This window comes from Sturnira hondurensis, unplaced genomic scaffold, assembly GCF_014824575.4.
Source record: "Sturnira hondurensis isolate 20B ecotype Veracruz unplaced genomic scaffold, ASM1482457v3 Scaffold0002597, whole genome shotgun sequence".
Classification (NCBI taxonomy): domain Eukaryota; kingdom Metazoa; phylum Chordata; class Mammalia; order Chiroptera; family Phyllostomidae; genus Sturnira; species Sturnira hondurensis.
Genome location: NW_028075228.1, coordinates 7,086,984 through 7,099,578, shown reverse-complemented (window position 1 = coordinate 7,099,578; position 12,595 = coordinate 7,086,984). Strand labels below are relative to the sequence as shown.

Below are 12,595 nucleotides of genomic sequence, written 5' to 3'. Positions count from 1 at the left end.
CCAAATGGATAAAGCTCATATACTGATCCTGAATTTCATTTAGATTGATTGTGAAGGACAAAAACAAGCAAAACCCCACTACGCTTGGTATACTTGGGTAGAGAAAACTGAGAAGTATCTATCACTCTTTTGAAAGAGTTCAAAAGTCTTAAAAAGATGTTTGGAAAGCTGGTGATCCTTCTCAATGGCACAGGATAAGTTTTTACCATATTTACCTGGCCTATCAGTGACGTTCTCACACGGACTCAGCCTGTCATTACTGCTGTAAGACTGTGAGGGCCAGAGAAACCTGCCCCATAGTAGCTGGGGTGTTAGGTATGCTGTAGGTGTTCACACACGTTATCCCCAGACTAAGCCACAAAGGCATCTTATAAGACTTCCAGGATATTTTACCAAAAGCAATCACTACCACCACATTTATGTGATAACTTATATATTAAAAAATTTTCACCACATTTTATTTCATACTCACAACAAACCCTGTGAGGTAGGTAGGCAGGTTTATAGAAAGGACAGTCATTCCCATTTCCCAAGCGAGAGAACTAAAGAAGAAGCTTCAGTGGCTTGGTTAAGGCCACACAAGATCTTCAAGGTTGCGGCTCCTGGGGTATGAAGTTGAGCACTTTTTCCAGGCAGCATTCACCAGGGACTGTACGTCTAGCATCCTCCTTCCACAGATTCTCTCAGGACAACTCTGACATTACTTTCCGGAGAAACCTGTAAAGTTGTACAATGTTTTAACAGTCCTTTCTGTTGCTGGAATCACAGAATGGGTAGAGATTCTGTCTTCTTTCTACTTTGGTTCCTATGCAGTGGTGTAACTTGAAAGTCCTCCAAGGCATTCCCCATTGGTGGCTAGACTATGCTGCCATTGTTCAAAACATCCCTTACTGAAAACTGCCTTCAGGAAATTCTTCCCAGTAAGAAAACCAGTCTATTAGTTTACAGTCATGTTTTTTTTTTAAATTACAAGCAGCATCATTGGCTTGATCATCTTCCTTAAATATCAGATTTTTCACTGTTTCCTAAATTTCAATCTATCCTCCAGGACCAGAAGTTTACAAATACTGAGTATATTTGAACATGTTTGTTACAGACTCTGAGGGCATACCACAGAGGCATTCCAGAAAGGTCAGCAGCAACGGCATCTTATAAACAGAGTACCGTGAGGAGGAAAACCCTCAGGAGGAATGTACAGTAAAATATTAATAAAAATAACGGCTTAAGTATGTTGAGAGGCACTTTGTATGCTGTGTTTAATTTAATCTTCAAAAAAATCTTATGAGGTCAGATAAAGGTATACTGGTTTAGACACTGAACACTAGCCTGTGGTCACACAGGTGTGATGTGTTCATATCATGAAGGGCAAACAGTAATCCCCAAATCTTACGCTGTGAATAGCCAATGTCTCCCCTACAATAGTCTCCATCTCCCCAAAGGGTTGGTCTGTAGAGATCTGGCCCAATTTGGTGTTTTTCACACATTTCCAAGCCTGTTAGTAGTTTGCCATGCCTGTATCGATGTGTGTTTTAGTCTCTTTTAAGTAGATACAGAGTGTATGGGACAGAAATAAGCAGTTTTGGCTTCTGACAAATTCAGGTAAGACATTTCCAATCTAACTAAGTTTAGCACCATGGCTCCAAAATGACTTCCACTGTGCCCATATACAGAGAGAGGACATGAAAAAACTCAATTTTCAAATTTATCTGCTTCTTTTTTCCTCCCATCAGGATTTGTACAAGGAGGTGAGAAATGAAGACTTAATACAAGAATCTATTCTTAAGTAGCAATTTAAAGAGTCAAAATTTGGCACCAGATATCTGTATCTATCCATCTATATTTTAAAACTCCTCTTTCTTAAAAGCCATCTCAGCAAGTGTGATCAGCACCTTATTTTTATCTCCTTCCTCATAGTGACAAAATCACAGAAGACAGCCATGCGACAACTATAACCAAGAGTAAGACCAAGAGCCCATTGCAAATAAGATTCTCAGAGTCACGACTCCCAGGCCTTCTGCCATGACCATGGGCTTGAAACCATTTTACCACCTCCTGGAGGTCAAATGGCTGAGCCTCATAACCTAGCTCTTTCTTGGCCTTCTCTAGACTAAAGTAATGTGTGACACCAGTTTTGTAAACTTCTGTGCGGGTAAGAAAGGGTTGGAAGTTGTAGAGTGGACCCAAAATGAAATGGGCCATCTCTGTTAGGAAAGCAAAACAGTAGATGATGGTCAAGGGCAAGCGAATGGATGGGAATGGGTACCCCAGGCCCTCAACCAAAGGCCGGAAGAACTCAAAGTTGTTCACAGGTCTGCCATCTGAGATGAAATAGGGCTGCCCAGAGGCAATGTAGCCCTTATCAGCTTTCAGGGCCTCTGCGGCCAGAATGTGAGCCTGAACCAAGTTATCCACATGGACAAATTCAACCAGGCTCTTGGGATCCCCATACACAAACTTGAATAGGCCCCTCTCAATGTAGCTCACTATTCTGGGAAGGTGCCTTTGTTCTCCAGGCCCATAGATGCCAGCTGGCCTCAGGGCACAAGTTCTTAAGACACCATTGCTCTCCAGGGATGTACCATTGGCTTCCAGCACCTTCTTCTCTGCAACAGATTTGGTCCGAGAGTAGTGATCAGGATGGAGGTGAAGAGGTAGGTAAGGCAGAGATTCATCTCCATTTCTGATAACTTGACCTCCGAAGACGACATTGAAAGTGCTAGTGTAAACTAATCTTGGCACCCCCCTCTGCCTGCAAGCCTGGAGGATGTTGTCTGTGCCCCCAACATTGACTTCTTCAATCAGGTTTTGATTCAGTTGCTCCCGCCCTGACATGCCATAAGAGGCAATGTGGAACACACAAATGACATCCACATTCTGGAATGCTCTCTCTATGTCAGAGAGGCGGCGAATGTCCCCATGTATAAACTTGATTCCTTCTGGAATGGTTTGAGCTGGGGTGCTGATGTCAAACAGAATCACGTGGACTCCCTTCTGGTTCAGAGCACAGCCTAGGCTGAAATAACGAAGAGTCAAACTTAGATGAAATCACTCTAAAGCTATGCCCAGGAAAAGTGTGTAAAATAATTTTCCTATGCTTCTCCACTTATCCTCAGTCCCTCACTTTACATGTTCATTGGAGTAAGTTTTATACAAATATTCCAAAATGAGAATCCTCACATCCACTTAAATTACAATGAGATGGTGGTATCTACATGTTACATTTTTTCTCTCTGTTCCAGGACCCACCATCTATTCTTTGGAATATTTATAAATGATAACATAGCTGAAGGAATCACTATTATTTTCCATTGTTTTTGGTGATGTGAACATCTCCCCTTCCCAGTTTTGATGGCTTTTAAAGAATTTTTCTTGACATGGAATATTTCTGTAGCTCTCAATTTCAATATCTGAGCAGTGGGCATAATAGTTAATTCCTGGCTTAACATGATACAAACAAGTAAAAGTCTATACTGTATTAATGTCAGAGCTGAAAGTTATACTTTTTTCAACAACTAACTGTAAAATAATTCCATGGGCATATTACATAGATGTACTGACCGGAAACCAAAATAGCCACCTCCTCCTGTAATGAGGACACTTTCCTTCGGAGATTTTGGGGAGTCCATATGTGGCAGTCTCAGGAAAACTCGACCTGTCATAAAGAAGTATGCAACACTGTTACTAATCCAAATGCAAATACGATTGTCCCTAATTTGAGCTTAACAAAAACAAAAAGGCAGAATGCTCTAGTAGAGAGAAGGGCTAAGACCTCGGTTCCAGTCATGGCTGTGTGAAGTTAGCCAACTTTTCCTCTTCTTTCACTTTTTGGGTTTCAAATTTCTTCCTATATAATATGAGGACAGACATATCTGCCCTGCCTACCTGACAAGGTCAATGTGAGGGTTCAATAAAATAATTACATGAAACCACAAAACACTCTCCAAATGTAAGGCATTATTCTTAATCCTTGGAAAGATTACAGCCTTTTTTGAAAGAATTCATGCAAATTTGGTAGAGAGAAGCATTTACTCCCATGCATCAAGGACAGGACTTTAAATCTAATTTCCAATATCTTTTACTCAAAAACTAAACATTTGTATCTTGGTGTTTAACACTGGTGTTTTATTAACCCCAAATTTAAAGAAATAGAGGGCAAAAATTTCCTTCACATAGCAAACCGCATTCCCCACACCCAGGACAGCCTGCAAGCACTGCATGACTTAGAAGTGCTCAAGGGCCCTCAGGGTCTCCCTGCTCCCTCACTCCTATGCCAAAATAATAATAATTATTATATATCATAAATTATATTTTGTAAAAAATCTCTATACTATCTTCTCAAGATTCCAAGGCCATATTCTGTTAAGAACAAGACAGAACAAGCAAGAAGTGGGCCACTCAACTCTTTCCACTTAAAAAGAAATGGAACAGCAGGCATACACATCCTCGGATGCACTGGGAAAACACACACACACACACACGGCAGTAGAGAGACTCAGAGGGTTAGGCAGGAGACTGCAAGCAACCAAGAATCCTACCACTTGGACAAGTTAATCCCTCTGAACCTAATGCTGCACTTAAATAGTGATAATAAGCTCACTCGTTTATGAAGACTGAATTGGATAGTGTATAACAAGTATCCAGGAAACTATCTGACATAATATGGGTACTCCCTGTGTGTCATGGCTTGGTTTTTCTTTAATTCAAGCTCTGCAGTTTGGAGATCCATTATTCTAGTACACTCCTACATGCTATGATTAGATCTCTCCAAAGCACAGGTTCTGGGTAAGTATGTTAAGTGGATCAGATTGCCAGGAAAGCTAATCAGATCATGCATGCAGAACTCAGTTGTCAGGACAGCTGAAGACAAGATTCAGCAAGTGACTGTCTCGGAGCTTGAGGGTATTCATTAGAGAAGAGTGAGAAACATCAGAAAAACGGAGCAAAATAGTGTGGAGGACGCTGATGGATTCCAAAGGTTTGACTAAGCTGTGTTGACAAGAAAAGTTATAAAAAAAGAATATTCTGCTATCCCTTTAATCTACCTGACAGTGACCTATTATTTTCTGAGTGCAGAACCCTCCCCTTGGATTCGGAGTACCCATAAAACAAAATCTCGTCAATTCTAATGTATAACATAATCACAAGACTTTGTTACTGATGCCTTTCCAGAACACAGCACATAGATGTGAGCTGCTGACCTTTCATCCAAGGCTTCACACCTTCCCCTCCATAACCTGGCAGCAACCTCCCTCTCGGACTTCATCTCACCCCCCCCCCCCAACTAGCACTCTACCCTCCGACGACCTTGACTCTTTCCTTAGAGAGGCTGCGCACACTTGTGTGCGGCACTCACTCCCTGCTTCACCTCAGTGTTACTACCTGGTGGCATCTTTCTCAATATTTAGGTCAGTTCAAGTGTCACTCAACCCAGAGAGGCTTTTCTGGTCGCTCCATCTAAAATAGTCTCCTGACCATAAATGCCGTTTTCCTCATGGCACACCTCACTATCGAAAATAATTAGCTGGTTTTGTTTTTTGTTTGTTGTTTTTAGATTTTAGTTATTTTTGGACAGGAGTAAGGGAGGGGGAAGAGAAACATCAATATGAGGTTGCCTCTTGTGTGCCCCCTACTGGGGACCTTGCCAGCAACCCAGGCACATGTCTTGACTGGGAATTGAACCAGCAGCCCCCTTTGGTTCACAGGCTGGAGCTCTATCCACTGAACCACACCCGCTGGGGTTGTTTGTCTTTAGTTACTGATCTCCTTCCATCAGAATGCAAGTGCCATGAGACCTCGGACCTTCAGTCTTTTCACTAGCATGTCCCCACCAGAACCTAGAACACGGTGGATGTTCAACAAATATTCACTGAATTTATGGGTGATTTTGGACTGTGAAGTACATCCAGTTTAGTAAGATCATAATGGGCACAAATGATGTAGGGCCCTGCAGTGTCTAAGAATCATTGTTCTGTATGCAAACGAATGCTGCCATTTTGCTTCCCATGAAGCTCTGGAATGAAAACAACATAAAGTTAAATGAGAAAGATTTCTTGCTTCCTGGAGCTTACAATGAAGGAGAGAGGTTTTGCAAATACCTAAGGTACAAGGTGAAAAGGAGAAAATAAGATCACTGCAATAATGTTGTTGTAAAGAAGGTACTAAGGGAGTACCGAGGTGAGGTGAGGACAGAAAACTGATTCTGAAGGTTTCACTGAAGCACTGGAGTTGAACTGAGACAACGGGAAGACATAGGCGGGCTGAGCTGAGGCAGGGGGTTACTACAGGTTGCGGGACCATCACAGATGAATGGAATAGCAACAGGGATGGCTGATGCTGGGCAACTACTGTGGCAGGTCTGTGGTGGCTGATGTGCAAACTGAAGCCAAAGCACACAGCTGGTGAGTTAGGGCAGAAAGGTAGCCTGGGGTTAGCTTGCAGACAGCTGAGTCCCCTTTGGGGAGTTTGAATTCTATTCAGTAGACAACAGAAAGCCTTTTTAGGTTTATAGAACAGGCATGCTAACTTGGTCTTTGCAAAAGAGCAAGATTTCCCTGCAGAAGGGAGAGCCTGAAAACAGGCAAAAGGCTGGGTAGGAGGAAGTGATGAGGATCTGGGCGAGAGGGCCAGAGTGCTGAGCTGAAGTCGGGATGGGGCTGGCCAGCACCCGACTGCAATGGCAGCAGGCAGGTAAAGTCTGAGGAAGGTGTTGTTGCGAAGTAAAAAGCACACAGGTTTTAGAAGTGTTGACTGGTAATAGAGTTTTGATTAATAGGATGCCAGATAAATTTTAATATATTCTTAATCTCTCCACAAGCATTCCACTGCAAGGGATTCCAAAAATGGAGTGGCCCCAAAGAGTCCAATTTAGAAAATGCCAACAGAAATTCTTCCTAATCTCTAATTATTGTTTTTAAAACTGCACATTCCAGTCCAGTCACAGGAGTGCAGGTCAGTCATGGCTCACGTTCACATTAATCCTGCTGGGACATACAAGTTCAAATTATTAATGTCGGCCTGCTCATGCTAATCCTCATTACCTTCCAACTAATTCCAGAACAAACTGAGGCCAGGACTTATAGAACTGACCTGATCAAGAAGGTCAGGAGAGAAAGGTGGTGATGACTCAGGAAAAATGAGTGATTTAGCAGGACAAACAGAAATGAAAAGCAGCCTATCTCTTGGTCAGTGAAACCTTTCTAGAGTGTGTAGGTCACCAGCTTGAATGGTGCCACCCAGGAGCTACCCCCCAGCCTTGCAGGCTTCCCACCTCAATAAGCTCAGAAAAGCTGCAGCAAACACATTTTGCAGAAAATCCTAAGAAAGTCTCATAAACACTAAGCCAGAAGGGATAAAAAAAAGCATATACAGTTTTTTCCCCAATCAGTTGCCTGATTTCCATACACTTTATGGCTTCTGTTTTATTAATTTGTTTCTATCTAATTCCTTCTAGGGGCCAGGCACCAGACTGGCATGTATAATCACAATTGCTTTGAGGCTCTTCCAAAATGTGGCTGTGTTCAGTAATTGCTTTCCTCCAGGTGGTGGGGAAGGGTCACACCTGACCTGAGCAGTCATTTCAGTGGGTACAGGTTAAAGTTAAATACATGATCAAGAGAAAGGAATCTTAATTACAAACAGGAAAAAAGATGAAATTTAAATGCTTCCCTGCCTGACCTCTTGATAATACGGAGATAAAGTGAGGGCAATGAAGTTGACACTTCATAGAGAAGCTATGAGAAGAAACTCATAAAAATGGCTAGGAGTGGTTTAGATTTACAAAGGCCTAATTAAATGCTAAGGATCAGTAATAAGAACCTTAGATTATACATACTAGAGGGTTAGTAACATAATCTTGAACTCCTGGGATGAAGGAACTGTGTGCATTGTGTATTATAACGCAATATACAAATCTAGGTTCCACTAGAGCAGCGGTCCCCAACCTTTCTGGCACCAGGGACTGGTTTCACGGAAGACAGTTTTCCCACAGACTGGGGTTGGGGGCAGGGGAAGACAGGAGATGGAGCCATTGGGGTGGGAAACAGGAGGTGGGGAGGAGGGAGGTTGGGGACTCCTGCGCTGGAGTATGGAACAGAGAGGAGAGATGAAGACTGCTTTATTTAAAAAATGTACTGTATGTACTCTAAGGAAGATAAAAATATCTGCAGGTAGTTTAACCCCAAGAGAACAAATTTTAAATGACTGTCCGAGTCCTGACCAGAGGCAAAAGATAAATGTGTTCTTAGTGAATTGAGAGCAAGAAAATACACTGAGGCCACAGGGCCAACAAATGGTGCTACTCAAATTCCATGCAAGATCTGAAAATTATTTGTGTTTCAAATAAACAGTCAAAGCAGTCAAAGCCATAAAGATGCAGAAGTAGTTAGCGACGGTAAGGAGAGGAACCCTGATACAGGTAAAAGGGACACGAGCGAGGTGTAAAACCATGAGGCCAAACACATTTGGGAGGAAATTAACTAAAGGCACAGCGTCAGGTGGAAAGTCGATATACTCATAAGAAAGAGGAACTGCACGCACACACAGTTTCAGGTAAAACTGAAAGTGGCAGGGCAGCTGATTCTCACCCCCTTAGCTGTATCAGACTTTCCTGTCCAGCTACCCATTCAACCTCTTTTTACCCAAATATTTATTGCACAAAAGATTCTTGCAATTCTTCACAAAATTCCTTATGAGAAAAGTAATTACATAATTTTGTAACTGGTATTTCCCATCTGGTTTCCAAGCTCCATACAGGCACAGGCCATGCAGGAATATCTGCAGGGACAAGGAGTATCGGGCAGATCATAAAGTCCCAGCAAAGCCAAATGGAATGGGTGCTCTGCAACCTCTTCAAATGCCGTCTGCCATGTCTGCAAGGAATACTACACTTGTACTTCCTCCCCTCTCTAGCATAGCACGTCTGCCACTTCAACATAGCCAGGTAATACCTGCTGCCATTTACTAAGCACTTACTGTGTGCCAGGCATTGTACTAAGCTCTTTCCACCAATTTCTTCTGATGCTCCTAACAGCCTTCTAAGACAAGTACTTATTTGTTAATCCCAAATTTACTGACCTGAGTGCCGTGGGGGCTTTCACAGCTAACATACTCTAGAACCTCCTAGGAGCCCTTCTACTTTCTGGAGGGGCAGGACAGAGGTGCCCCATGCCCTCCCACGAGACAGAGGTAACAGGGATGCAGAATTAAGCGTCCTAGGTTGGAAATGAGAAAATCTGGGTCTTAGACTTGGCTCTCCCACCAGTTCCCTGTGTGGCCCTCAGTAGTCACTGAATCTCCCTGACCCTGTTTCCTCCTCTCTGAAATGAGAATAACAACTCTAGCTACATTTGTTATTTTTTATGGGCTATGAGATTAAAAGATTTACCACTGAAACCTCAGGAACAATCTTCTGAGGTAGTTATTACAGGGTGTGACAAAAGTAGGTTTACAGTTGTTCATACAGAACATTTTAATTAATTAACAATACAAGAATAAACTGTTTCACATATGCCTGTAAACCTACTTTTGCCTCACCCTGTATTAGTTTCAGCTCACGGGAGGATAAAGGCTCAAAGGTTAAGAACGTTGCCCATACATACACGTGCAGTAAATGAAATGACTACCTAAAAAAGACATCTGCACCCCCATATTCAATGCGGCATTATGCACAACAGCCAAGACTTGGAAACAACCTAAATGTCTTGAAGTGTCCATCAACAGATGATTGGATAAACAAAAACACACAATGGAATATTATTCAGTCATAAAAAAGAGGGAAAGCCTGCCATTTGTGACAATAGACCTTGGTAGCATTATGCTGTGAAATACGCCGCACAGAGAAAGCCAATACTGTCTATCTCTTACATGTGGACTCTAAAAAATGATGAACTCATAAAACAGTTACCAGGGCTGGGAGTGGAGAAGATGAAGGGGTGAGGAGATGTCAGTCAAAGGGCCCAAACTTTCAGTTACATGGACAGAGCAGTCTTGGGGTCTAATATTCAGCATGGTGACTACAGTTAACAACATTGTATTATATCATTTAAAGTTGCCAAACGAGATCTTTCAAGTTCTCACCACACACAAAGTCTAATTATGTGAGGTGATGGAGATGTTAACTAACTTTTCTGTGGTTATCATTTTACAATATATGCATGTATCGAATTATCACACCACACAGCTTAAAATTATACAACGTTAAAGGTCAGTTATATCTCAATAAACCTGGAAGAGAAAAATCTAAAAAACAAAAAGAAAAACAACGAACTGAAACTGGCCCAAAACAGATACATGTCCTAAGTCACTGAGCTGGACCCGGAGCTCAAAGCCAGGTCTGTAGGGCTCCCCAGCTGGGTTGGGACAGTGCAGTGTTGTTCCCTCGGCACTTTCATCATTTCTTGTCACACCTGGTACCTCTGGTACTATCACTTACCTATTATATTTTATTTAAATCTACTAACCTTACTCTGACAGTTTAAATGGGAAACCACTATCATTTGCTGCAAGTAGTGGGTAATCTCTCCCCCAAAAGTGAGATGAACACCAAAGATGTGAAAACGAATCTGGCTAGACACAGATGCCTGCTGAAAGCTCTGAGCTTGGGCGTGCTGAGCTCAAAAACTTGAGCTCTGAGCTTGTTTTAAAATCAAGAAAAAAAGAACAGCAGCAACTAGGCAGCGTTTCAGGCCTCAGAGACATTCTAGAAAGCCACGCTGGGCTCGGCTCCTTAGAATCCTAAAGAACTGAAAAGGGGAGGATTTCCGGCCACCAGGGTCAGCGTCACACACTACTGCGGTCCGGCCACCAGGGTCAGCGTCACACACTACTGCGGTCCGTACCCCTGTCAATGAGCTCATCCCACCTGAGCTGCCACCCCGCCCAGGTACAGCCAGGGTCGCCCTCGGCGCCCCTACCTCCCCCACCCGAGTTGGAGTTGTGGCGCTCCAGCCAGCTCGGCCAGAGTCTCCAAGCAGTGGCGGCCCTCTCAACCCTAGTCCACTCACAGCCACGGCAAACGACACCGCAAGAGCAACCTGTGCGAGACCGGGGAGGGTGGAACTCAATTGCCGGTGGCCAGCCCAGCTTGCACCTCCCAAGCCTTCTGACCGGCCTCCTAGAGCCACTTCCTGTTCTCTCTAGGAAGCCCGGAGGTCTTGACATCTCTATGATGTACAGGGTTTTGTTTTTGTTTTTTTATTTTTCTCCCCACTCTCACCTGTGCTAGGGCAGCTGGTTCACTCCATGAATCTCCCCCACGTGCCCAACCTTTGTATTTCACTTCGTGGGAGTTCTTACAGAGTCAGCTCTAATGCTATTCCCACCAGCAATTTCTGCTTTCGGACTTTCACCTGCATCTCTGTGTACCTCCACCTCCCCCCAACCCCCACCCTGCTCTGCCTAGCTCAGCACTCTGCCTGATAAAGAGGAGAGGCTCAGCTCCGTCAGTGTTGCTTGGGTGGATGGATGGATGATAGGTGAGGCTCCATGAGACTCTTAAATATTTTAAAGTCTCCCTCTATCTTTTAAAGTTTCTATTTATCTCTGAGTTTCCACGTTTATGTATTCATGTATTTCCCCGCTTTTCTGATTTTCACTATTTTTTCCAGTTCCAGTTCTTCTGACCACTGAGCAGGCAACAAGGCGAGGACTAACCCTTGTTTCTGAAGGAACCGAAGACTTAAAAAAGCCATGTAAAAAGATTGGCATCCTCACTCAAAGGTCTTCCTCAGAGGTCTGTCTTTTGTTTCCTTATCAGGAGTTTAATTCTATGGAACCAGGTTCTGTGTGATAATTTGGTTACAAGTGGCAAACACACACACACACACACACACACACACACACACACACGCCCCCCTGCCCCCACCCCTTTTTGTTGCTCAAAGGATGGAGATTTCGACTTCATATGCTGTTCTTGCTGCATTCAGATTCAAAGAGGCTCATATGAAGTATGTCACAAAATCACAAGGATAACAGCAATATAAAAATTAATAAAGGTCAGGTGAAGGAAGCTAAGTCCCCAGCATTGGCCTCTCTGATCATGTCCATCTGTCTTGTCCTCAACTGTGTCCAGCCACAAATCTTAGGAGACTGAGATGTGTTTGTGCCAAATAGTGTTAAGGAGCAACTTAGCTCTAGCTTCCCAGGATGTGCAAAAACTAGAAGAGGGAAAGAGGAAGGCTTTCCTCCTCTAATGTGTGAGGGGATCGGGCGAGGAGCTACATGCTCATGAGACCAATAGTCTAAGAGGAAGAGTCTCCTCTGAGGATACAGTTCAGAGACAGATTTTCTGCTGGGGATTTCAACGTCTCTGAGGGGTGCCCAGATCTACATAGAGGGATGGCACATGAGAGTAAGTGTGGCAAATTTAAATGTTAATGTTTTTGTGCCACCAAGGACTCTTTTAAAATCTAAGCACTATGTTTTAAAGGAAAATTACAAACTTTATAATTACTTCCTTAGTTTCTACTGCAATTAAGTGAAATTTAGTAAAGTTGATTTTGTAAAGGCCTGAACAAGAAATCAAAGATAGAAATAACCAGAGAAAGAAACTGATGTCAGTGTGAGTTTCTATGTCAATGGTTATTTAGTTTCTTTCTCC

At 43.0% G+C, this 12,595-nt stretch overlaps 1 protein-coding gene across 3 annotated transcripts; it reads right to left on the bottom strand.

The window, feature by feature from the left end:
* Window positions 1–946: 946 nt before the first annotated feature.
* On the bottom strand, window positions 947–11,095 carry SDR42E1 (short chain dehydrogenase/reductase family 42E, member 1). Of its 3 annotated transcripts, none has more exons than XM_037040321.1 (3): window positions 10,920–11,095; window positions 3,559–3,652; window positions 947–3,013 (listed from the first exon to the last, which is right to left on the bottom strand). In XM_037040321.1, the coding sequence occupies exons 2-3, from the start codon at window positions 3,624–3,626 to the stop codon at window positions 1,909–1,911; spliced, it is 1,173 nt and encodes a 390-aa protein (XP_036896216.1). In that variant the 5' UTR covers window positions 3,627–3,652; window positions 10,920–11,095; the 3' UTR covers window positions 947–1,908. The 3 variants fall into 3 exon arrangements, with proteins under 3 accessions (XP_036896216.1, XP_036896214.1, XP_036896217.1); XM_037040319.1 differs by having other exon boundaries at window positions 11,001–11,095; XM_037040322.1 differs by lacking the exon at window positions 10,920–11,095 and adding an exon at window positions 10,859–10,916.
* Between the last annotated feature and the right edge of the window lie 1,500 nt (window positions 11,096–12,595).

What these genes read in the sequence shown, in the direction of transcription:
- SDR42E1 (XM_037040321.1), bottom strand. Translation starts at nt 3,626, where the DNA reads ATGGACTCCCCAAAATCTCCGAAGGAAAGTGTCCTCATTACAGGAGGA. An exon ending in GGTGGCTATTTTGGTTTCCG is followed by an intron (nt 3,014 to 3,558) that starts GTCAGTACATCT and finishes TCGTTATTTCAG; the next exon opens with CCTAGGCTGTGCTCTGAACC.